This window comes from Microcebus murinus, chromosome 18 (genome assembly GCF_040939455.1).
Source record: "Microcebus murinus isolate Inina chromosome 18, M.murinus_Inina_mat1.0, whole genome shotgun sequence".
Lineage (NCBI taxonomy): Eukaryota > Metazoa > Chordata > Mammalia > Primates > Cheirogaleidae > Microcebus > Microcebus murinus.
Window position 1 is genome coordinate 46686273 of NC_134121.1, and position 23788 is coordinate 46710060.

A 23788-nucleotide genomic window follows, 5' to 3' on the forward strand; every position below is an offset into this window, starting at 1 on the left:
CCCGGCAGAAAAGGAGCCACCCATGAATGCCACCCCGTCACTACGTGGACGCCCGGGTCAAAGCTTAACCCTGGCTGGCAGGGGCCGCGGCGGGCCCGGGCCGGCAGAGGGTCCAGCGTGCCGTGCGCCCCCAGGTCCGCACTGTGTCCGGGGCGCGGGCTTTGCCCAAGTTTGCTGGGCGATGCCCTTCCCGGAGCCCGAGTTGTGGGCCGGGCGGGAGGGGCGCGTGATTGACAGGCTGAACTACAGACTCATCTCTTACCTTAGGCCGCGGGCGCTGATTGGCTGCTCGCTGACATCCTCAAACCCGGCTGCTCCGCGCTGGCTCGGGAGGGGGGCGGCTGCGGGTGGAGGTGCGCTTCTGCCAAGCCCGAAAGTCATTTCCAATCTCAAGTGGACTTTGTTCCAACTATTGGGGGCGTCGCTCCCCCTCTTCATGGTCGCGGGCAAACTTCCTCCTCGGCGCCGCTTCTAATGGAGCCCCACCTGCTCGGGCTGCTCCTCGGCCTCCTGCTCGGTGGCACCAGGGTCCTCGCCGGCTACCCAATTTGGTGGTAAGACTCGCCTCTTGTCGGCCCGCGGCCCGATTTCTCGGCCGCGTCCGCGGAAGGTGGGGGACGCGGGCCGGGGGTGGGCTGCGGCAGGGCTGGGGCTCTTTTCTCCTTGCCTCCCTCCAGCCCCCCACCCGCCCACCCCTCCTGGATTTTCTGCTGGTGTCGCCTTCAGAATCCAACTCCTGGCTTCTCGGATAATCACCATTTTCCCTGCTTCCCGCTGCAGAGGCCGGAGGACTTTCCCGTCTCAGAAGGTCTCTTATTCTTAGACCCTAACCCTCCACCGTCCCAATCTGGAGGTCCCCAAAGACCCCCCATTTGCTGGCAGTTGGGTTTCTGGAAATCCAGCGCTGTCCCTGGGGCCCAGCCACTCCTCTTCTCCATTTTGGGGTCTTCATGGGCAAAATCATCCTGTTCCTTCATTGCCACCCACCTCTGCCTGCGCCTCCATCAAGAGATCTGCCCACAATAACCCCCTATGCCGTCATATTTCAGACCCCGGCGGCTTCGGGGGTCCTCCCAGGGCAGAGGGGGCTGTGGGGAGGGTTTCGTCAGATTCTCCCCATTCTGCTCTAGATTAATCTTGAGCCTCTCAAGTGAATATGGTATTTGCTGATCCGAGATGCCATTGAATTCGGCTTTGCTTCATTTCTTGCTTGCCCATCCTGGCGAAACGGGGGTTCCTTGAAAATGTAGTTGCTTAGGAGGGGTAGGCTTGTTGTTCTTTGACCAAAATCCCAATCCCCCATGTCACATTCGTTCCTTTTGGAAAACCGAGGACCGAGGAGAAAGGGAGAGGAGAATTCCGTCCCCGAGAAATGCGGATACAAAAGACATTTTAGTAACGAGGCTGGGAAGCCAGGCGCAGGGCTTGGGGGGCTGAGCACATGTGGGGGGATTGGGTGAGGGATCAGCAGCCCCTTGGGAGCCCAGCTCCAGGGAGCCCCCTTGTTTTCCAAGCGGCCCCATCGCCACTCCCCCGCCCTCCGCAGGTCCCAGGGCCAGAGGGGAAGACACACTGAAACCAGTTCTCTAAATTACACCCCGCCTCTCCCTGGTCTCCAGCCCCCTGCATTCTGGAAAACTTTAATTAAAGAATCTTCCCCTCCTGGATGGAGGAGAGCCTCGGCCTGGGGGTGGGAGGTGAGGAGGAAGAATTTGGGATCTGTGAGTAAGAAGTGTGGCTGTGGGCCCTGGACCGAAAGTCAGAGGGAAGTACCTACCCCGTCCTGCCTGCGGCCCCCACTCTGCCTGCCTCGCCGCCCCAGAGCCCAGGGGAGGGGGAGCAGAGCCAGCAAGAATTGGGGGCCACACCCCAAGAATTTCCTCCAGTGTTTTGGAGGTGGCGGCATTTTTGTCTGTGTGTTTGGAGGCCCCCGGGGAGACGGGGGCAGGGACGGGGCATGACCAAGGGTCTCTGTGCAGAGGGTGCTGGGAGCTGCTCCCAGGACAGGCCCCAAGGGGAAGCCTTTCTTCGGCCCTGCCCACCCTTCCCTGGGAGGTCAGGCTGGCCTGAGGCCTTGTTGTAAAGAAGTCCATTGGGTGGCAGGTGGCGGGTGGCGGGTGGCAGGGCAGCCCCGGATTTCGGGATGGGGGTTCTGCCAGCTGAGGGGTGGAGAAAGCTGCTGCTGAAACCAGTCCTGCCTCGCTGGCCGTTCCTGACCGTCTTCCCATTCCCGGGCCAAGGCCATGCTGGTTTTGCTTTTGCAGCGACCCTCACAGGGGTGTTGAGGGGTAGGAAGAAAAGGCTTGGAGCCCCGGGGGTGGCAGGGACCAAGGAAGAGAGACCAGGCTCCCCTGCCCTATGAATTGGAGGAGGGCGCTTCCTGGGGCAGTGCCGGTGGGTAGTGGGGGGTTCTGGTGTGAAATGGTGCCTTGGGGAGCCTCTAGATGAGGACCACCCAATAGGGAGAAACACTGGGAAAACCTGGAAGGTGGAGATGTTGGCCCTAACGTAAGGCTACACACATGGCTTGTTTGGGAATTGTGGCGGGGTGGGAGGTGGGGGACAGGGATGCTGCTTTGTCTGAGCTGAGGAGAGACGTGTGTGTGTGTGTGTGTGTGTGTGTGTGTGTCTGTGTGTGTGTGTGTGTGATGTGGGGGTGGGCAGGTCCAAGTGTGCCATGTGCGTGTCAGTGCCTGTGCCTGCCTATGTATGTGTGTGTTTTCTGGATCTGTGACCCTAAGAGGTGTCGTCTGCACACTGGTGTGTCTCCGTGTGCAGAAGTGTGTGTGCCTGCGACCGGGCAACTGTGGCTGCAAAACCATGTGGGTGTGCCCGGGCCACGGCTTAGGACGGGGTGTGCTGTGTCTTTGCATACAAGTGGCAGCAAGTGGCAGCTTCTGGGATGTGTGTCTGTGTGTGTGCGTGAGACAGAGACAGTCTAGAAGTATCTTAGCCCATGTAAAGGTCAGCGCTTGTGTCTGTTTGTGACGCCGGGCTTGACTGTGTTCATGACTGGGCATGTGAGTGTGTGTGTGTGTGTGTGCGTGCGCGTGCATGCCTTCGTGACAGTATTAGGGGAAAGCCCCACAGATGTCTTTGTGCGTGAACATCAGTGCTCATGGCCGTGACCTGATTGTGCCTGTGCGTGTGAGTGAGCCTCGTGCCCATGGCTGTGTGAGGGCTGTGTCCGGGTCTGCCTGTGATCCTGTCCCCGAGTGTCACTGGCCGTGGCTGGGCCGGTGGCTACATGTCTGTGGCCATGTCTGCAGACACGCGCCCGTGGGTGTGAGTGACCCTGAGCTGAGCGTCAGTGGGCAGCTGTGGTCCTGGAGGGAAGGTCAGGCAGGAAGCAAAGGGCTCACAAGGTGGCTGCAGGGAGCTCAGCTGACCTGGGATCCCAAGCTGAGGGGCGGGGGCAGAGCCTTCCTTGGCACCAGCTTGTCCTGTCTGCCTGGGGACTGTCGTCACTGGCTCTCCTCTCTGAGGTCGTTTTTCTTTGGTCTTGGAGTTGGGGTGGAGGTGAGTCACCTTCACGGGGCCAGGCTGGGCTGGGGCTGGAGAGTGGATGGGCCTCAGACTTCTGATCCCACTCTGGCCCCCAGGCAGTCAGAGTCCAGTGCTTTTAGCATCTGAGCCCATCCCAGCCCGCCCTCTTTGGCCCACCCAGCTCACACGTTCTCCAGGAGGGATTTACAGGGGGGACCTGGGGATTTACAGGGGGGACTCCTGTAGCCGGGGTTTCTGACCATGCCGCCCTCAAGGCGGGCACCTCCACCCCAGCAGCCTGCACTGGCCAGACGGCAGCCTCTGCTCCTGTGCTCCAGGGCCCCCAGCCAGGTAGTGGCAGAGCTGGGACAGGAAGCAGTGGCAGCAGCACTGATTTCTAGACCTCTCCTTGTCAGTCCAGATAGCTCTTGGTGGAGAAACTTGTCTTTCTTCTCCTTCTTGGGAGAAAAATGAACCTATCTTATTAGGGCCTAGCTCAGCACCCTAGTAGAAGGGGCCTGTGCTTGGGGCCAGAGCTCGCCCTACCTCTGTGTGACTGAGGACCAGGGACTCACCCACCTGGGCCAGGTTCCTCACCTTCACTCGGGGATCACCAGCTGGCCCTGCCTCACAGCGAGGGTGAAAGTGTTCTGCAGAGGACATGGGCAGGGAGCTGGGAAATAGGACACCTGAGTTCTCCGTCCACCATCCTGGGACCTATCCTCCCACTCAAGTGCCTGTCCTAAGCCCTGCCTCAGTTTCCCCATCTGTCAGGTGTCCTGCTGCTTCCCCCACCCACTCCCACCTCCTTTCAGAGGCTTGTGAACATGTTCAGTCAAACCCAGTGGGGTCAGTGGGCCGGGCCCAGGGAGGCACCTGGAGACTGCGGGGGAGGAAGGCCCCAGGCCAGGTGTTAACACTTGTAGCAGGCAGGAATTACAGCCGGCTGGGCTGGGGCTGGGGCTGGCTGGGGCTGGCGAGGAGCTGAGCTGGCTGGAGGCTGTTGATCCCACAGACAGACAGACAGACAGACAGATGGGCAGATACCAGAACGGATGGCCAGGCTTTCACCGGGTGGTCTCTCTTCCAGGGCAGCCCTTTCCCTGGGGGGAGTGTGGCGGGGAAATTAATCCAGGTCTCTGGGAAGTGAGTTAACAGCCCTCCCGCTCACTCCGCCCCCGTGATGGGTGGGGCTCGGGCGTCCAAGGGGAGCAGCATCTGTGGCTGATCTGTTGGTGTTCTTCTGACAGGATCGCATTCGCTTAAAGAGGAGAAAACAGGTCAAACGTTATAATAATTCCGGGAGCCTGAGCTGAGTTACGTCCTCCGAAGAACCTGCTTTCATGTGTGGGGGGAAGGCGTGGGGGAGGGGCAGCTGTCAGGGAAAGTCCTCCCAGGGTCGCAGAGCATTTTATCAACAGCTTTGGGGCCAAGAGGTGAGCGACAGATGGGTGGAGTCTATACATCATCCCCACCTCCACCCCAGGCATCCTGAGGGCTTCCGGTTTGGGATGTCTGCCCTGCAATTAATCCTGTCCTGGTGGGAAGACCTTTGGGGGGGTGGAGGGCCAAAGAGGCAGGAGCTGGACTTGGATGGCAAATCCTGCAGCAGGTACGTGCTGCAGCCTCCCCAGTGGCAAGCCCAGCCAGACCCTGCCAGTGCCCACATGCTGGCACTTGGGCGCATGCTCAGTCTCTGATGAAGGAGAAACTGAGGCCGACCAGAGAGGGCTCTGAGTGGAAATCTGCAAAGAAGAGACTCAGCCAAGCATCTCCCGTCCTGCTCACTGCGGAACTTAATGCTAATAAATGTCCCCAGCACTCAGGTAGATGTAAAATTGAGAAGGTAGCCTGGGAGCAGGGTGCAGGAAGGGAGCTAGGGCCTGGGGTTTTCTCCAAACTTGGTCTCTCCTCGGTCTGGGCAGGAGACAAGGGATGGGGCAGGAGAGGTGACTTTTGTCTGAGGAGGATGCGGCTCATAGACCCTTCTAGGGGGAGAGTAGGAAAAAGGAAGATTTTTCTGGCCTCAGAATATGTTGAGTCAGGGGGTGAGCCAGAGTCCTTCTAAAGTCACCAAGGAGGGAAAGACATTCTGTACCCCAGGCGCGGAGGAGGTATGGCTAACCCACCGCCACCTCCCCGAAGGGGAGGGCCATCCTGATAGCATGTCTGCACGTCCCTGCTAGCTGGTGTGTTGGGAAATGGTTAAAGCTGGGAGCGAGGACACCTGTGTCTGAGTTCTGAGTGTGCCACCGACCAGCTGTGTGACCTGAGATAAGTTCCTTTCCTTCTCTGGGCTTCATTTACCCTCACCACACTGAAGGGTCCCCTCTGCCTCTCAGAGTCTATGCCAGGGACTGATTCATTGCTGTGACGCAGGACGCTCCACAGCAGACACTCCGGGCCTGCCTTGGACAGTCCGCCTCGTCATTTCTGCAGCCCCATCTGACCTAGATCCCGAAGCTGCAGCCACACCTGCCTGCTCGCACTTCCACACCTCACCCCCAGACACTCGCGTTCCTCTGGAGTCAGGCCACTCGCATTCACACCTGGCTTTTCCACGTACTACCTGGGTAACTCAGGCCAAGTTAACCTCCCCAAGCCTCAGCTTCCCCATCTGTAAAATGGGCACAGTGATTGCCTCTACCTCGCAGGGTTGCTATGAAAAGTAAGCAAGTGAATACACATAGAGCTCTTAGAATATTCCTGGCATACAGGAAGCACTACATAAATGTTAGCTATCTTAACCCCTGTCTGCAAACTGTTGGCTCATTTAAGTATTGGATCCAAACTTGCCTCTTCCAAGAAGCCCTCCCAGATTGGCCCCACCTGGCTCTGTTTTCTCCTCATCTCCAGAGCCAGTTTGGCCCATAATGCTTGGCATTGGTGGCCAAGAGCCTGTGGCTTTATTCTTGAGTTGAAGGAGCCAGGCCAGGCTAAGCTAACTTCAGTTCTTGCCTGCCCAGGGGGGAGAGGGCGGAGTGGAGAGGGTTACTGCAGTGTCCCCTGAGCCTCTCCCCCTCCCAGAGTCTGCTGGACTCTTGCAGCCACTGCCATTCCCAGCTGGGCCCAGGAGGGGTGGGGGGCAGGCTCACCGGGGGCGTGGCACCAGGGCCGCCCGGAGCAGCCTGAGCAGAAGTTGCTCCTCTAGGAGCTGAGAGATGATTCAGAAGGTGATTTATAGACGGAAGGCAGAAAGCCTGGCTCCTGGCAGAGGCCTGCTGCTTAATTACATTCTTTGGGGGGTGGAGGTATGTGTGGGGAGGCGGCAGGGGAGAGGCTCTACCTCCTCCCCTCTGGGCCTTGTCCCTGTGGCTGTCCCAGCTCCAGCAGGGTCCTTTCTCCCGCTGCCAGGGAGGGAATTCCCTGTCCTCAGTGCGAGGCCAGGCCAGGGAGCGGAGAAGGTGGGAAGGAGGAGAGAGACGAGTCCCATCTCCTGTGACTCCTCCAAGGGAGTCATCTGGCTGGAGACTGGGCTGGAAAACGGGGCTGCTGGGACACATCACGCGGTCCTCTCCCTGCTTCTGGGCGAGGGAATGGCTAACCCCCCAGGAAGAGGGTTTCTAGAATCTTCTGAGTGTGGCAACTCCGCATGTTCCTTCCCTGCCCTCCCGCTGCCTCTGAGGGCCTGCCTTCAAGTTGGCTCCTTTTCTGTTGCTTGGTTCTCGTGGGCCACGGTGGCGAAACCCAGTCCTTCGGCGCTGGCAATCTGTTTGTCCTCTGCGAGCACAGTGGCCACCTGAGACCCACCGAGGTCCTGCGGGCGGGGTCAGCCGTGTGTGCTCATGTTAAACCAACATCTCAGGAGTCACCACGGTCCCACCGGCCACCTGTGCTGTTAACAACAGTCCTTGTGCTGTTGAGTCACGTGCCGTGTTGATACCGGCATTCCCTCTATGAACACTGACCCACCAGCAACCTGCTTGGTGACACCGCTCTAAGGCGTCCTAGTTCCGGTGCAGCCTGCACGGTGGCTCAGAAACGCAAATGCTTCACTGCTGTTCTCGGGGCTGGAAAGGTGTGGGGCGGCGGGGTGGAGTCGCCCAGGCCAACCGACAGCGTCTGTTTATCTGTTTGCAGCTTGGCTTGTACAGCCGGGAGGGGTTGGCAGGGGTCAGGATGGGGACACTAGACGGCTCTCTGGTTCCCCCTGAGGCGGGCCTTCTCAAAATGGCCTCATTATGTGTGCGGAGTGAATTCCAGAAATGTCAGGCACACCCGTTCAGCTAGGGGAAGGATGGGGACGCACACATGGGCTCTGGGACGTGAGTGCGCAGTGCGAGGGGATGGGAAGATTCTGGGCAGGGAGTTAGGGGATCGGAGACCTGGCTCTGCCACCAGCTGTGGTGGGACGTTAGGCAACTGCCATAACTGTTCTGGGCCTCGGTGAATAGGACAGTCAGAGGAGCTGCCGGCCAAGGACTGCTAGCTCCCAGATCTCAATCCCGTGGGCCGTGTTCTGTGTCCAGGTTACCTGGATATTTGGATTATCTGTACCTGGTGGGGGGCATCTACTGAGGCTGATCTCAGGGCAGGGTGGGAGGTGTAGAGCACTAACCTCTACACTCAAACAGCTGTGAGATTGTGGATGAGTCTGCAACCCCTGGGCCTCAGTTTTCTCATCTGCAAAATGGACAACGATCATAACACAGCCGCTTGCCCTGCCTACTTGCAGGGCTGTTCAGAGCTTCAGGTGGAATAATCTTTGTGAAAGCATTTTGAGAAGCAGCTGGTTCTTTCCAGAGATGTCACCTATTGTTGCTCATCCTAGGACAGGACTAAGATCCAGCCCTTACTCAGAGGTGCTAAGAATGGACCCAGTGGGGCCCTCCGAGCCTCTGAGCTTGAGGAGCTGGTATTTCCCATTGAAGAGTAAGAAATGGGACTGGACAGGGGACTTCTTGTTTTCAGCTCCTTCCTGGAGGGGTTGTGATGCCCAGTGGGCAGCGCCCAGGAGAGGGAGCAGAGGCCTGGGCTCTGAGGCGAGTGGCCATGGGGTATGCCCAGGTTCACAGCTCAGGGCGTGGGGCTTGGTGGTCCCCTGGGCCTGCTGCAGACATCAAAGGCCTGACCCCGGCTGAGCTAGACCCAGAGTGGGATTTCCAACCTGGGACACATGGTGGGAGATGTGGGTGGAGGTGAGGAGGGTGGGGAGCAGGGTCGGCAGTGAAGGGCTCTTCCGATGCCTGTGGTCATCAGGGAATCTTGGGGCCGGGGTAAGGCGTGGCAAACTGAGAGAGAGGCACAGGCCGTTCCATCTAGCTGGGCTGGGAAAACTGGGAGGACTGAATGTGTGTGCGTGCGTTGGTGAGGGGGATGGGAGCAACAGGACCAAAGGAACCTGCCCCTGGGCACAGAGTCCCACTTATCTGCCAGAGCCAGCTGGGCCAGCAAGGAAAACCAATCTCGCAGTGCCCATTAGGAATGCAAATAGGGGCTCATGACTCCAGTGAACACGCATCCCGCCTCCTGCCCGGCTCCACAACGTGGATTTCTGAGGGTGTCACTCCCTTGCTCTAAAACCTCCAGTGGCTCCCCGCTTCCTGTCTGGCACTGAGGCTCCCTCCTGGGATTTGGCCTCTACCCACCTATGCAGATGCACCTTACAACCCCCCTGGAGCCCTCCAACGTCCCACTTCAACGGGAACACGACCTCTGTACTTGGCCATTGAAGCACCTTCCACCTCCTCTCTGACTTTAAAAGGCAGCCCAGCCCGGTCCCTGTGGGCCAGGCTCAGTCTGCCCTGCTCAGCTCAGAACCCACTTGGCTAGGGTCATGTAGCTAACAGCCGTAAACAGGGGAGGGCCCTCAGAGGGTCTCCCGGGCGGAAGGGACCCTCGACCTGAGGAGGCTGCTGTCCCAGACGCTGAGACGAGCCTTGTCCCCACAGCACCAATTCCCCTAGGTTTCTTTTTTCCATCCCAGCTGTATTTGCAAATGTTTCCTTTTTGCGTACTATTTCTTCCTCCACAATCACCAGCTCACGCTATGCTTAGAAGTCCAAGGTAGTTTTAAGATTGCAGTTGGCAGGACTTGTTTCTCTACGCAGAAACGGGAATATGTGTGTTTGCCATGCACAGGTGCCTGCAATGGTGCAGGACGGCTCTGATCCATGTTCTGTTGGGCCCAGAGCCTTTTTCCTTCTACCACCGTTCAGGCTCCATTGTGAGCTTCTTCTTGGGGGTAAGAATTTACCTATTTGTGTTCTACCTTGCTCCCCAAAGGATGGTTTGAGGCAAGATTGCACCTGACCTTCAACTTGAAGGCTGCTGCTTTGGGTTTATTGACACCATGGATGAACCTCTGGGCGATCTTGCACTTGGGGACTCCATAAGTCACCAGGCTGTCTTCAAGCTGGGATTGTGCATTGCTGGCAGTGGTGGCCACGTGAGCATTTTGTTGCCCCTGGGATCGGAGGGTGACCTCCTGGGCCTCAGTTTTCTCACCTGTGAAACAGGAAGGAGACAGAGTAAATGACCTCAGATTACGTCCCGTTCTCAGCGTCACCATTCTACTTAGCCCTTTTTGCTTCTTTGCATCTGGTCTCTGTCGTACACGTGCCACAAAGCAATTGGGCAGAGTCCTCTTCTCGCCCAAGTCCAGTTCTTGTGTTTGCATCTCTGATACAGCCAAGTTGTCACTTGACTTGGACAATTCGACATCCAGCTTTATTTCTCCCCAAAGAACCAGCGTTGTTTTCTTCTTTCTGATAAAGTATGTTTGTCTTTATGTCCTGACTGTGAGGAAGCCCAGAGTCAAACTGGAAGCTCCATCCTCACACCTGTGCTGACCTGGACTTTTCTTCTCCTTTTACCTCCATCCCATGTTTCTGTTTTTATTTTGTTATTTAATCTGAAGGGTTTAGTGTCATAAGCTTCTGCAGAGCAGGCATGTTGGGTTCTCTGGGCCCGGACTGCACATAGTGGGTGCTTAGTAAATGTTTGTTGTCTTTGGAATAAACATTTGCTGTCAGGGCTTCACATTCTTTCTGGAACGAGGCAAGGCACACATGAATTAAAAAGCAAAATAAGTGTTGCCCTGGCAGGGAGTTGGCCCTGGCTGGATAGTTCTGAGTTGTGAAAACTGCAATCAGTTTCTTTCTGTCTATTGTCAGCTTTCTCCCCAGTCTCCAGGGAAGTCACTGTCTTTCTTTCTTCCATGATCTACTTCACTCCAAACCTGAAGTTGGTACCTCATCCTCCCCCTGGGGAGCTCTCTTGCTCCTGAGTGATGAGTGTGGCTTCCTCGTCCCCCAGCTCCCTTCACATCCGTTTCCTCCCGCTTCCCCGGGCCTTGGATGCCAGCGGTGCTGCTGCTGCCATTCTGCAGGTGACGGCAGGCCCAGGTGGCTCTGAGCCTCTCTCCAGCCGGGCTGCTCCCAGGCCCCAGCAGCCATCGTGACAACTACTGTCCCCATACAGCAGCCCGTGGGGAAGGGGGAAGTGGAGCAGAGGGTGGCCGGGCCCGAGACCACGCAGGACAATCCCCAGGGCCCCTCACTGCCAGCCAGGCCCTTCCATCGGCAAAACCCTAAGAGGGCCCTGGGTTGGCCTGGGAAGTGCCAAGCCTCCATCTGGGGATGGAGTGTCCAGGAGAAGCAGAGGGGAGTGGCCAGTGAGGGAGGCCAGGCCAGTCTCGCCCATGCAGCCAGCAAGGCATGCCCTCTCTCCGACCGCCTTCTCACCTCCTCGCTGCCCGAGGGCAGCAAGTCGAGGCTCACCCGCCAGCCCCTGGACTTCGGGGAAGAGAATGTCTAGCTCCAGACAGGTGGTCCTCCATCTGCATGGGGAGCCCAGGGCTTTACCCTGCACCAGGAAGGATGGATCTACGACCTCAGCAATGTCCTCGAAGCTATAGCAGCCCCACGGCATCAGCACCTTCATCCGCATTTTACCTGTGAGGAAACTGAGGCTCACAGAACCAAGCAAGTTTGGAGCTAGGACGCAGCTGGGCAGGTTTAGTGGCCAGCCAGTGACTCCTGCTTATGCCATGCCAGATGTCGTGTGCGCTGCGGAACAAAACACACGCATTAGCTCGTTCTCCCAGCAACCCTAGTAGGCAGATAGTCTTGTTATCCCCATTCCACAGGTGAGAAACTGAGGCCCTGAAACAGCCACTCCACTACCTGATGCTCCACAGCTGGAAAATCACAGCGCTAGAGTCATCACACAAACTGCCTGAAGCCAGGCCCACAGGGCTTCTCAGCCCTTCAGTGACACCACGGCACATCCCTGCCTGCCAGCAAGTCCCTCCTCGGGTCTGACTGCAGTCTTTCCTGACTTAGTCCAGGCCCAGATTCTCTTGTTTGGTCTCTGGGGACAGAAACATCACTGCAGATTTTCAGTTTGCTTTTGAGGACCAGGGTGGTTCTTTCTCTGAGCCTTCTCTAGAATATTCCCAGATGACCCAGCCTCTATGCCCTTTAACTACTTGTTCTTCGTCTTCTGGTCTCTTTTCAGCTTCTCTACATCTTTCCCAAGTCCTGTGACCCACAGAACTGCCTTCGGGCCAGGGAAAGTGAGGTCCTTCCCTCGGCTGTCCGGTTTGGAGGGTTTTCCTCTGGTGTCTCACCGCTGTGCCCTTCGCCCGGTGCACAGAGCCTGGGATCCAAGGGGTCGTACCCCTCTAGAGCCCACGCCCACCCGCCCAGACACGCTCTGGGGACTCAGGTCCTTGATGTCTCTTGCCCAGATGGCCATGAGCCTGCTTCTGGGCCATGTGGTCCTCTGCCTGGGGTTCACCCATCAGGGCAGGCCGCACTGCTCGTGGCAGAGGGAGGGCCAGGGGAGTCCATCTGCAGGGCCGGGCTGGAGCTGGGAGGGTGGGGTGTCAGCATGGGGTACAGTGGGGGTGAGCAGGCTGCAGCCTGGGGCTGGCTCCCCCGTGCCGCCGTGTTTAGTGTGAACTCCGTGGGCACCTAGACTTCCAGGTGGTGAGCGAGGTATTCTGCCAAGATAGGAGGGTAAAATGATTTTTTTTTTTTTACCTTTTTAATTGAAGTATAACATCTGCGTAGGAAAAAACGCCAACTGTTTTTCCTCGGCTCTCACCCCACAACAGTCAACACAGACGACTTCTGTGACCAAATCAATGTGAGTGGGCGGGTTTCCCCGCACACCGAGCAGGCAGTCGGTTCTGCAGCAGACACCAGCTAGGTGGCCTCCAGTCCAAGCCAGTTCTGACACTCTCTACCTGGAGATAGGGCCGGCTTTGGATGCCAAATGCAAGCCTGGGTGGTTTCACCTGTGCTCTGACCGGCTATAACCCACAGTTTCCGAGACCCCTTCCTTGGCTTCCATTAATCTGCTACAGCAGCTCACGGGACTCAGGGAAACACATTCACCAGTTTATTGTGAAGGATATTGCAAAGGACACAGATGAAGAGATGCGTGGGGCGAGGTAGGAGGAGGGGGTGTGGAGCCTCCCTGTCCTCCCCAGTGTGGGCATCACCGTCCAGGAACCTCCGTGTGTCCAGCTATCCGGGAGCTCTCGGAACCCTGTCCTTTTTATGGCGGCTTCACTACGTAGGCATGATTGATTAAGCCATTAGCCATTAGTGATCAACATAACCTTCAGCCCCTCTCCCGTCCCTGGAGGTTGGGGAGGTGGAGCTTCAAGTCCAACCCTCTAATGCTGCCTAAGTCTTTCTGGTGACCAGACCCCTCCTGAAGCTACCCAGGGGCTGCCGGCCACCTGTCAACTCACCAGCCCACAAAAAGACGTTAAGACCTCGAAGGCCAAATACGTATCTTACAATATCACAATCATGGCGGCCACTACCCAACTCGCACGCGTACAGCTCAACGAGCTGGGTTGAATATGTTACCTTTGACAGTTAACCTGACGTGGAACCTAAACAGCGGGCACAGGGCGGATGAGCCACCGTTCAGCAGTCTCAGCCCAGGCCCCAGAGACGTTGCAGCCAGGTCTGGGGACCAGGGTGGGAAACAGGTCCCAGGAGGGTCTGGCTACACGGGGTCGGGAGGAAGCCCTGTGTCCTCCATCTTTGCCGCATCGCCTTCCGTCCCTGCCCCCGCAGGCTGACTTCCTTCCACACCAGCGACACCGCCAACTCCGTCTCAGCTTGTGGGCTCTCTTGCCTTCAAGTCCCTTTTTGTTCAACGTGGAGCTTGTTTTATCCTTTCTCAGCCTCAAAGGCTCTTCCTTCTTGTTTGGTCAGTTTTGTCGTTTTTCGACAGTCTAGGCAGGAGAGCACTCAGACAGCGGATGTGACCGTGTTCTGCACCGGCTGGCCCCGCTGGGCCCCCAGCCCACCCCCTGCCACCCCGACCCCAGGCTCGCCGAGGCTGGTGAGAGAGAGTGTGGGGCTGGGGGGCAGCAGCAGTGGGCTCAGATGGCTCTGCCTTCACATCCGGTGACCTTAATCTCTCTGAGCCTCAGTTTCCTCTCTGTAAAATGGGTCACGGGGGCTGCTGTGAGGATTAAAGGATGTAACACATGTGAGGCTGACACAGGGTCCAGTGTCTACACAGCGAGTGATCTACACGCTTTGCCATCGTTAATCGTGTTTTGCGGTGTGTGTAGTTCTTGCGCTGCCTCACGTCCCCAAGCCCCTGGGCTTGCCCTGCCTTCCGTGCACTGACTGTGAAGTCCTGTCCAGTCCTCAGAGCCCAGTTCAGGCACCGCACCCCTGCTCAGCCTCCCCACGGCGCCCCGGCCCCGGCTAAGCCCCTTCCAGGCGCATCTGTGTCATGGAGGAGGCTGGGTGCCACCTGTGGGCAGGGCCGAGTCTCGATCACCTTTGAACCCCCGTCACCAAGCATAGCACGGGGGTCCTCAGGGCCAGGCAGTGGGAGGAAAGGACACTGCTGGGAGTCACTGCGCGGCCTCCGTGAGGCCCTCCCAGGAAGACCTACTGGCACTCGTCACGTATTTTCTCATAATCTCAGCTACCTCGTCACGTGCATTGTCTTGTGTTCCCGGGGCAGCCACCGAGGCAGGTTCTGCTTCCGAGGGCTTCAACAGGGAGCCTGAGCGCCCGCCTGAGGGCTGCAGGAGCATGGGCAGTGGCTCCGCTGAGCCCTCGGCTCACCAGTCGGCTCCTTCCCAGGCAAGCTGAGTGCAGGCTCGGCTGGTCCCCACTCTCTGGGACAGCAGAGAGTGCTCTGTGACCTCCCAGCGGGGCCAGCTCTGAGCTTCGAGCCTCAGTGCGGGGAGGCAGCATGGCGCGGCAGAAAGAGGGAGGCTCTGGGCCCGGACCGGCTGTGGCTCGAACCTCAGATGTGCCTCTCAATAGCTCTAGGACGTGGGTGGTTACTTAAAAATCTCCGAGTCTCGATTTCTTCCCTAAAAATTCTGATCTCAGGGCAGTTGTGAGGATGAAATGAAATAATACACAGAAACTGTGTTCAAAGTGAGTAATTAAGGATGTTCTGAAGGTCACTCCAACGGAGCTGGGGCTATAAAAATATTCTAGCCTGGGCCAGGCTTCTTTAGAACAGAAAGCTCTGAATTCCTCCCCGAACAGCAAAGGCCACACCAAGGGAAGATCACATACTCTCTATGTAGGTTCGTCCCAACTCATTCAGCTATCTGAAGAAAGAGGTGGGTGAGGGGCAGAAGTCTGTGACTCAGTGGGCCACGGGCAAGGCAGACTCTGGCCAGACCTTGTGTTCTGATGTCCTGTTCAGCCGGAATAGCCACACAGGCCTCCCGCTCTCTGGAAAGGAAGGGTACATCAGACGCGGCTGCCGTCAGACTGGGGTTCCCAGGGCTGATCCGTGTGGGCTTAATAAGGCTCTAGTGAGTGGGCTAGACACTGGCCATGTCAGCCCTGCTAAGCGAGTGGGTTTGGCTGGGGGTCCCGGAGGCCGGGGGGGATGCAGGCTGGCCGAGGGATGGCCGTCCCTGTGTACGCCCAGCCTTTAAGTGAGAGGGGTCTGCTAGACGAAGAGGAGGGACAAATGCCGTAGCCAGGAAGGGGTGGTGCGCCCATGGCTCGGCTGGCACAAACCTACCCAGATACCAGCTGCTCTCCTGCACACCGACACAAAATAGTTTTTGTTGTATAATACTTGGCACACGCCAGAGAGTAAACATAGCATATACATAGGGCATAACAACACGGTGAAAACCTGGGCCTCGCCACACCCCTGCAGGACTAGGCCATGACCGAAGCCGCCGCATCCATCCCTGGGCTCCTCCCCTCCCCTCCCCCATCTCCCTCCAGATGCGACCGTGTCCTGAATTTTATTCCACACCCAGTTTTGCATACTTATTCCATTACTTCAAAAGAATAATTTTCCCAAGTAAGAATGCCTAAACAATATATTTTTCATTCTGCTTCTATGTAGTGTTATAAAAATGGTGTTATACTGCATGCAGTCTTCCGTGATGTGCTTTGCTCCGTCTGTGTTATGTTTCTAAGTTCAGAACTGCTATTGGATCTTGCTGTGGTTCCCGCATTTTCAGGGCTGTATAATATAGTCCATCATTTGAATATACAATTTTTCTATTCTGTCTCCTGTCCGTGGATGCACCTGTCACGGTGCACAGGGAGAGTTGTTCAAGGAGGTGCCAACCTGGGAGTGGAACTTTGGTGGCAGGGTGCCCAAATGTCACGTTTTACAAGACGACGCCAAACTGTTTTCCAGAGAGGTTGTGCCCACTTGCATTCTCGTGCTTAAGTTGCTCTTCTCAAGGCCCACGGCCCTCCTTCCCCCCTGGGGCAAACCCACGCTGCCGACTCCACTCTCTCGGGCCTTCGCTGTCTTTCTGCTTGGACTCCTTTCGTCCCACCGGAAGACTCTTTTCCGTCACTTCTCTTCCTGGCCATGACCTTCCTGGGATTTGTCAAAATCCAGCTCAGAGCTGCCACCGTTCTGGGGGTTTCCCAGCCTCACTTTCACTCTCCCGGCCCTTCCCGACACCTTTGGGGGCAGAGCGGGAGTCAGAACCAGACCTCCTGCTGAGAAAGGCTTCTGGGGTCAAATACACTTAGAAATTCAAATGGCTGCTTGGAGCCTTTTGGTGTTTACTGTGCTCATTGGACTATTAGCAGCTCATTAGCATATTAGCTACACAGACAGGCCTGCCAGGGTGACCCCTTTTTCATTTGTTTAACTTGTTTTCCAAAGGTATTTAACCTCAGAGTCCCTTTTCCTCCAAAGTAGGAACTATTACCCATTTGGAAAACGTGATCTAGAAGATTCTCCTTCCTGTTTCATCTGTCAGTTTGTCCTGTGGTCTCATTTGTCTAAGCAACCAGACTGTGATTCCTCTGACGTCTTTTTAAATTATTCTGCGTGAACTAGTTCAATCCAGAGCACGCATTGTGGAGGGGCTTGAGTTGAACGAGTGAATGCACGCATATGTGAATGAATGAAGCAAGTGGCTGATCGGTCGGCCACCGCCCTGAATCCCCTCTCCTGTGAAGCAATCAGGAACCAGGGACTGGTCGGGCACAGGTGATCTTTGTGTCCAGGGACACTCGGGCTGTCTGGCCAGTGAATCACTCTCCCACTTTGGGCCTCTGTCACCCAGTGAGGCTGGAGCCCCCGCAGGGCAGGGACCAGGCCACACTTGCTTCTCTGTCCCCAGCTAGTGAATGAACACATGCATGATGGACCTCTCATCTAACCCTTCCAAGAAGGACAGGAGGGCATGTGGTCAAGTCTGCAGGCTCCGTAGCCACCCGGATGTGCCTGGGTAACCTTGGGCGATCTCTGCTTCAGTTTCTCCGTCCAAATGGCAGTGGTGATAACACACTTTCCCTACAGGGTTGTTGGGGGGGATTAACTGACTTAGTATTTGCAAAGCGCATAAACCACTGCTTGGGCCGCGATGGCATTGGTCTTCATCAGCACTATATGAATAGCAACCACCATTTATTGTGCACCTACTATGTGCCAGGGACTGTGATAAGAGCTTTATCCATATTATTTCAATTATTCTTTCCTATAGCCTCTTTGAAGTAGTTGATGTTTACATTTTTCCCAATTAGGAAGCTGAGTCCTCCCAGGGGGGCAGGTTAGTGGGTGGTAGCAATGAGATCAGGACTCAGACCGGCTGGATCACCAAGCTCTACTGCCAGCTCTGGTGTGGCCACTGATCTCATGGGAGTGGGCGGCTCCTTTGCCACTTCTCATTCATAGTTTCTCCACTGCCAACCTGATCAGTTGTTTTTGGCTTTTTTTTTGTTAGCCTCTGTTTATCCCAATGGATCCCTATGGAAATCCACAGCACTGCATGGTTGGCTTTGACGCGTGTGCACACACACGTGTGAGCGTGTGTGCGAGAGACAGAGGGTGTGAGCATGCAGGTGAATGAGAACGAGTTATCTGCAGGGACTGGGGCTTCCCAGCACCTTCATGACGGACCCAGGAAGACAAAGATGCTAAGGAGGGCTCAGTCGAGATGCCGCAGCAGAAGCATCAGCTCTGGGTCAGCAGTGCCGCAGGATGGCTGAGAGCTGCTGGGATTGGGCTGGGTGTTGTCGCCACAGCCCCTTGCACAGGGCCCTGGGTGCTGGGAAACGTTTGCAGGCAGGGCACCTGCAGTCACTTTTACCCAGGCGGGTTAGCTAGGCTGGAGACAGACAAATTCCTGAGGCCTGGCAGCCTGGACTGGGGGCTAGTTATAAAGGGTTGGGTACCACCCATGGCTTCTGGGGTGAGTATGCTGGAACCCTTTGCCCACATACCAGCTGCCTTCTCTGAGCCCGTAGACAGACCCCTCCATTCCTCCCCACCTGAGAGGTCACAGGCTCAGCTGTCCTCTTCCTTCCACAGTGGCCAGGGCTTTATTCTAGCACCATTCTGGCCACGCGAGATGTGGGTGTGGGGGCCTCACAGAGGGGATGAACGCGGTGGGGGAGAGTAGTTTGGGATGCACATTCCAGAGGCTGTTTATGGGGGAGCAGAGAAGCCTGGGAGCTTCCTTCCGGGAGGAAGCGGCTACTCCTTGAGCACCCGAGGACAGGACACGAGAGCCAAAGTGGTGGCTCAGAGGGATGAAGGGGAGGCAGGCAGGTCAGATTTCCCACCAGGCGTCACTGGCCAGGGACACCATGTGTGCAAGTGGGCTGGGAGCCTGGTGGGGGAAGGCAGAGATCTTTCTGGGCTGGAAAAAGGAGGGACTTCCCAGGATCCTATAGACTGACTGGTCTCTTGAAAGCTTGTCTAGTGTGTGTTAAGATGCTTGATTTTAGATCTTATCCTTTGCACAGTGGTACAGTGTGTTGGCCAAATTCTTTGGCCCCTTAGCTGCAAGGGATGGCCTTAGCTTTGTGCCCCGTACAATATGCAGGCTGGGCCGGGGAGCCCCATGGTGTCTTCCAGCTCTGCCAGGCCCCTGCCTGGGGGTCCAGCCTGCCCGGGGTCTGGGCTTCTTTCAGGCCCCCAGTGGTCCCCACCTCACTGCCTGTGGGGTCTACACTTACAGTGGGATCTCAGGCTCTCTTGGCCCCTTGGGTTTCAGTGTTCTATGTTACAACAGTGTCTCAGAGGTGCCCTTGCCCTTCCTTTTCTCTCAGGGCATAAAATCTGCCCGAGGGCACAATCCTTTGAGGTCTTGTGGATGATCCACCCCCGCCCTCTTCTCTGTCCTCCTTCACTTGGTCTTCCCATCTCCACCCACACAGTTTGGAGCTGGCTTGTTCCCTTGCTAATATCCTGCTGTCCCCGTGCACAGGTCTGCCTGGTAGATTTCACCCTCCTCCAGCCTAAGGACCTGGACAATGTTGGTTATTCCCCCACCGTTTCCAGTTCAGAGCAGGGCACACAGTAGGTGCTGAATTAATGCATTCTGCTGGAATGCACTGGTTGTTGCCCGAGGTTGAGATATGGACAGATGGCAAAATAGCAATGGTTTGGGGTTTGGGGTTGAGCCCCACCTCCACTTCCTGGCTGATGGTGTCCTGTCTGAGCCTCAGTTTCCTCATTTGCAAAGTGGAGACAGCATCTCCTCAGGCTGTCGAGAGGATTAATCGCAATGCTGTGTGGGGACATGCTTTGCGACTGGAAGGTGCGGGTGTGTCATCGACTCTGACCCCTCTTGGGAACTCGATGCCACGTTCATCCACATCTCCTGGGCGTGGTGTCTAGGGAGAGGTCTCGTTAACCTCCACCACCTCCAGTTCTCCGGTCACCTACACTCATGTGTCCGGTCTCACGCACAAACCCTCCCAGCCCTCAGAAGGAGGTCACCTCTTCCCTCGGGGATGCCTTGGGTGTGGGCCCGGCCTTGTCCACCGAGCAGTTGACCCCAGGTGCGGAAGATCCTGCCAACATTCAAAAGAGGCGAGGTGAGTGGGCAGGGCCTGGCGTCTGGCTTTACAGGTCTGGGTTGACTTTACGGGGCTGTTAAGGGGCTGTTAATCCGGTCAACAGCCAGAGTAGCAGGACAGACCTGAGCGTTTCCTTCCCCTCCCCCCGCCCTCCCCCGGCTCGCTCCCTACAGGCCTGTCCTCATGGATGTCCCCCCTATCAGCCCAGAGTCACCATTTCATAGCTGTGTGACCCCAGACAAGTTATTTAGCCTTTCTGAACCCAGCATCACCTGTCAAATTGGGTTCTTTGGCAAATTAAAGAATATATTCTATGTAAAGTGCTTTACATGGTACCTGGCACGTAGTCAGGGCTCAATTAATGTCAGCTATGATTATTAATAACAGCCATTCTCAGTGCCCCGGCCAGAGGGTCCCTCGCCGCCTTACCTATGGCAGTCAGTAAGTTAGCAGAGTCCTCAGACCTTCCTAACCCAAATAAATGTCCCCACCTTAGCGTATTCCCCCTGGGTGTGCGCCCGAGAACCCCTTCTCCTTTATTTCCTGTGCAGTGACTGTCCCCGCAGAGGTGCCCTCACTTCATCTCCCACCCGTGGTGACTCGGCACCCCCTCAGGCCTGGCGATCCCCAAGGGAACCTGAGCTGGGCTCATCTGCATCAACGTTGCCCCTTGTGTTGAACACACACCCCATTTGTAGAACAATTGGTAATTAGGATTTTTTTGACTTCAAATATTTGCTATTTCTGTGTATCTGTGTATTTGTGTGTGTGTGGGACAGAGAGAGAGAGGTTTCACCTTTTCTGCGCAGAGTGTTTCCCTGGGAAGAGGCGCCTACCTGCTTCTGTAGTGAACGTGAACAGGGCCCAGGACGGAACGTGCCGCGACTCTCTGTGCGGAGCGAGCGCTTGGGCAGGGACGCGCAGGCCCCAGCCTGGGTGGCCGGCGTTGTCCGCAGGGAGAGGAGGTGAGGGAGCGAGTGGGGCGGACCCTCCGAGAGCAGGGCAGGGCACAGGGGGCTCTGGAAAGTCAGAGGCCAGCAGGGAAAGCAAAGTCCTGGACAAAAAAACGTAGCCGTGGGCAAGAACCGAGAAAGGCGCGGAGGAAGGCCTCGCTCCCTTGAACCCCGAGAGTATCTGTTGGCATCAGCAGCTCTGCAGAGAGCACCTCCACCTCCTCGTGCGCCCCGCTGCAAGGCTAAGAAAACTGAACCGGGAAATCGGGAAGGAGGGAAAATAAGAGCAGGAAAAACCAGGGGACACGAGGACGGGGCAGGGCGGGGTCCCAGACAGCGCAGTAGGCTGCAGGAGGAAGGATTCCTTTTGAAATGTGCCTTTGATCTCGTCCCTTCCCGACGCGTGTGCGAGTGTGTTTTGGAAGGCACGGGAACAGGGCAGGGAGGCTGGCGTGAGGCGCCTGCTCCGTGTGTGTGGCGAGGGGCATGCCCGGACGCCGCGCCGCGCCGCTGGCTCGGAGCGCTTGGCTGCTGCAGCTGCGAACGCGGAGATGTGCTGGGAGGACGGGAGAGGGACGGTTGAGGGAGGACGTGGACACACCGGAGGTTACAAAAGCAGGGAGAGGCTGAGCCTGGCCATCTGGAAGGGCGGAGGGTGCTGGGAGCGGAGGAGGTGGGGCGGGGCAGAGCAGGGGCTGAGGAGGTCCAGCCATGGACCCGCAGCGTGGCCACGGCAGGTCTCCAAGCTTGTCTGCGACTTAGGGCAGCACTTCTCAACCTTACCTGCTCCTTAAAATCTTGGGAGGGAGGGAGGCTACCACAGAGGAGAGGGGGCACCCAGACCACTTAAATACACTGCTCTGGGGGCAGGTCCCAGGCATCATTATCTTTAAGCTCTGTGGGGACATTTACCACTTGGCCAGGGTGGAGAACCAGTGACCCACCTCTCCGAGTGCCGGAATATCCCATGATGCCCTGCACGGGTCTGCAGTAGACCCGGAACACAGCTCCTAACGGGCGCTGAGTAGGTGCTTGTCAACCCCAGGTGTCTGTGACAAGGAACCCCTTGGGCTGGAAGGACAGGAGGGAATGAGGGGCCCTGCAGAGGAATGGGTGGCCGGACTGGGGACTGAGGCAGCAGCCCTGGGGAAGGGGGAGCAAAGGAAGATGCTGAGGCTGGCTCTGGACCTCCTTGCCTGGGGGTGTGGAATGGGCTGGGAGGGCGGGGCTGCCAGCGCTTTGAACTTGGGTGGAGCCTCCCTAAATAGAGCGGGGAAGTCCAGGTGCTGGGCAGGGCTGTCTTCACCTGCGCGTCCTCAGCGCCGTGGGGGGACAAGGTGCAAAGAAGACCTCCTGGGAACGAGGTGGAAATACCCACCTTGAAAGGCAGGGAGCAGGATCATTGCCCTGAGCGCCTGGGCGTGGCCGCAGCGCCTCCCGCCGGGCCTGGCTCCAGCTCGAGTGCACCTGCGGGCACCGGTGTCCAGGCTGCGCTGTGGCCGGTCCGGGCTGGAGCCCTGGGTGGTATCCAGCATGCCCCAGCCTCGAGGTGCCCAGCTGCTGCCCACCGCTTCAACAGGCAAGACCCTACACACAGTTCAAGCCCTGCGTAGCTCTGTCCAGAAGTCCTTATAAGTTAGTTGGAGTTTTCGTTGTTGTTCCTTCAAAGTTTTATTATGAAAATTATTAATCAGAAAAATAGAAAAAAATAGCACAGTGCATATATATATGTATACATGACTCCTAGTGCAGCTGTTATTTTTTTTTTTTTAGCATTTTACCTGTTTCTTCCTCCCATACTATTTTGTTTTTGCTGAGCTATTTCAAAGTAAATTACAGTCTTCATGACCCCTACTTTCCCAAAATGTAAGGATGACCCCTAAGCGTACACCGTTATCACCAAACAAATTATTAATGCTACGTAATGACGGGGGGTTCTCCAGTTACCCTCAAATGCCCTCATGGCTACGGGTTTCAAACTAGTTCCCAGTTTTGATTACTATTGTCACTTAAGTTCCTTTTAATCCAAACCATCCCTCCTGACCCCCAACATGTCTAAAAACTGCCATTGGCTTTGGAAGAGTTCAGGCCATCGTCTTGCAGGGTGTCCCATACTCTGAGGGCGGCTAGTGGCTTCCCCATAGTGTCATTGGCTTTTTCTCAATTCCTGTGTCTCCTGACAACCGAAATTTGCCTCTTGAAGCTTGGTTAGATTCAGATTCAATATGTTTGGCCAGAGAACTTCGTAGGGGAGGTAGGGCCAAACTCATATTGTGTCAGCTGGTATCCTTCTATTGTCACACTTCTGGGGGACGTTTTTAATGACATTGTTTCCCAGACTCCTCCCCAGAGGGTCTGACCCACAGGGCTGGCGTTGGAGCCCAGGTGTCTGTATTGTTCAAAACCACCCTAAGTGACCGGCCCACCATGGGGCACAGCCTACGTCCCTGATCCTCGCAGCCAGCGGGACAATGGCAGTCCTCGGTGGTCCGAAGAGCACAGTGTGAGGCAGTAGGTGGGACAGCTGAGGCAGGTGAAGCCATCCATCTGGGTGGCATCTGGACACCCATAGGGGAGGAAGATGGGCCACCCTGGGGCAGCTCTGGGATCAGTTGGAGGTTGTCACAAGGCCAGGAGTGCCCCACACACTGTGCCAGCACAGGGCCTGGCCCAGTGTCAGCGCGTACTGAGTGGGGACACGCACTAGGCTGGGGGCTCTCTGAGGAGCCCAGGGGAGCTGCTCTAAGAGTGAGCTCCCAGCCGGGCAGCGCAGCTCTCTGTGTTCCCTACTGGGCTGCTTCTAAGATTCCAACAAAGGGTTTCCAGACTGCAGAGCTAGCAGCTGTGTAAAAAGGCCCAGGGAAGCAGCAGGACTGTCACCTGCCCCTGGCCGGTCCGCAGGGTCTGGGAGGGGAGAGGAGAATGACTGGGCACTGAGGTGGGGCCGCTCAGGGCAGCAAAAGGGGGCTGGGAGGTCCCAGAAGGGACACTATGTCTGTCAGTGAACCAGGTGCTTGGCTTAATGTATGCAAATGAGTGAAAGGATTCCTCCCTCAAAAACTCACTTTTAGTGGAGAAATAGCGAGTCAATGGACGATTCAA

General features: G+C 56.7%; 1 protein-coding gene across 1 annotated transcript in view; it reads left to right on the forward strand.

The window, feature by feature from the left end:
* Positions 1–334: 334 nt before the first annotated feature.
* WNT3 (Wnt family member 3) overlaps positions 335–23788 on the forward strand; it is a 46147-nt gene continuing 22693 nt past the window's right edge. The window contains exon 1 of the mRNA XM_012751088.2: positions 335–554. Coding sequence (XP_012606542.2) covers positions 475–554 — 80 coding nt within the window. The 5' untranslated portion in view covers positions 335–474. The remainder of the gene's footprint in view (positions 555–23788) is intronic.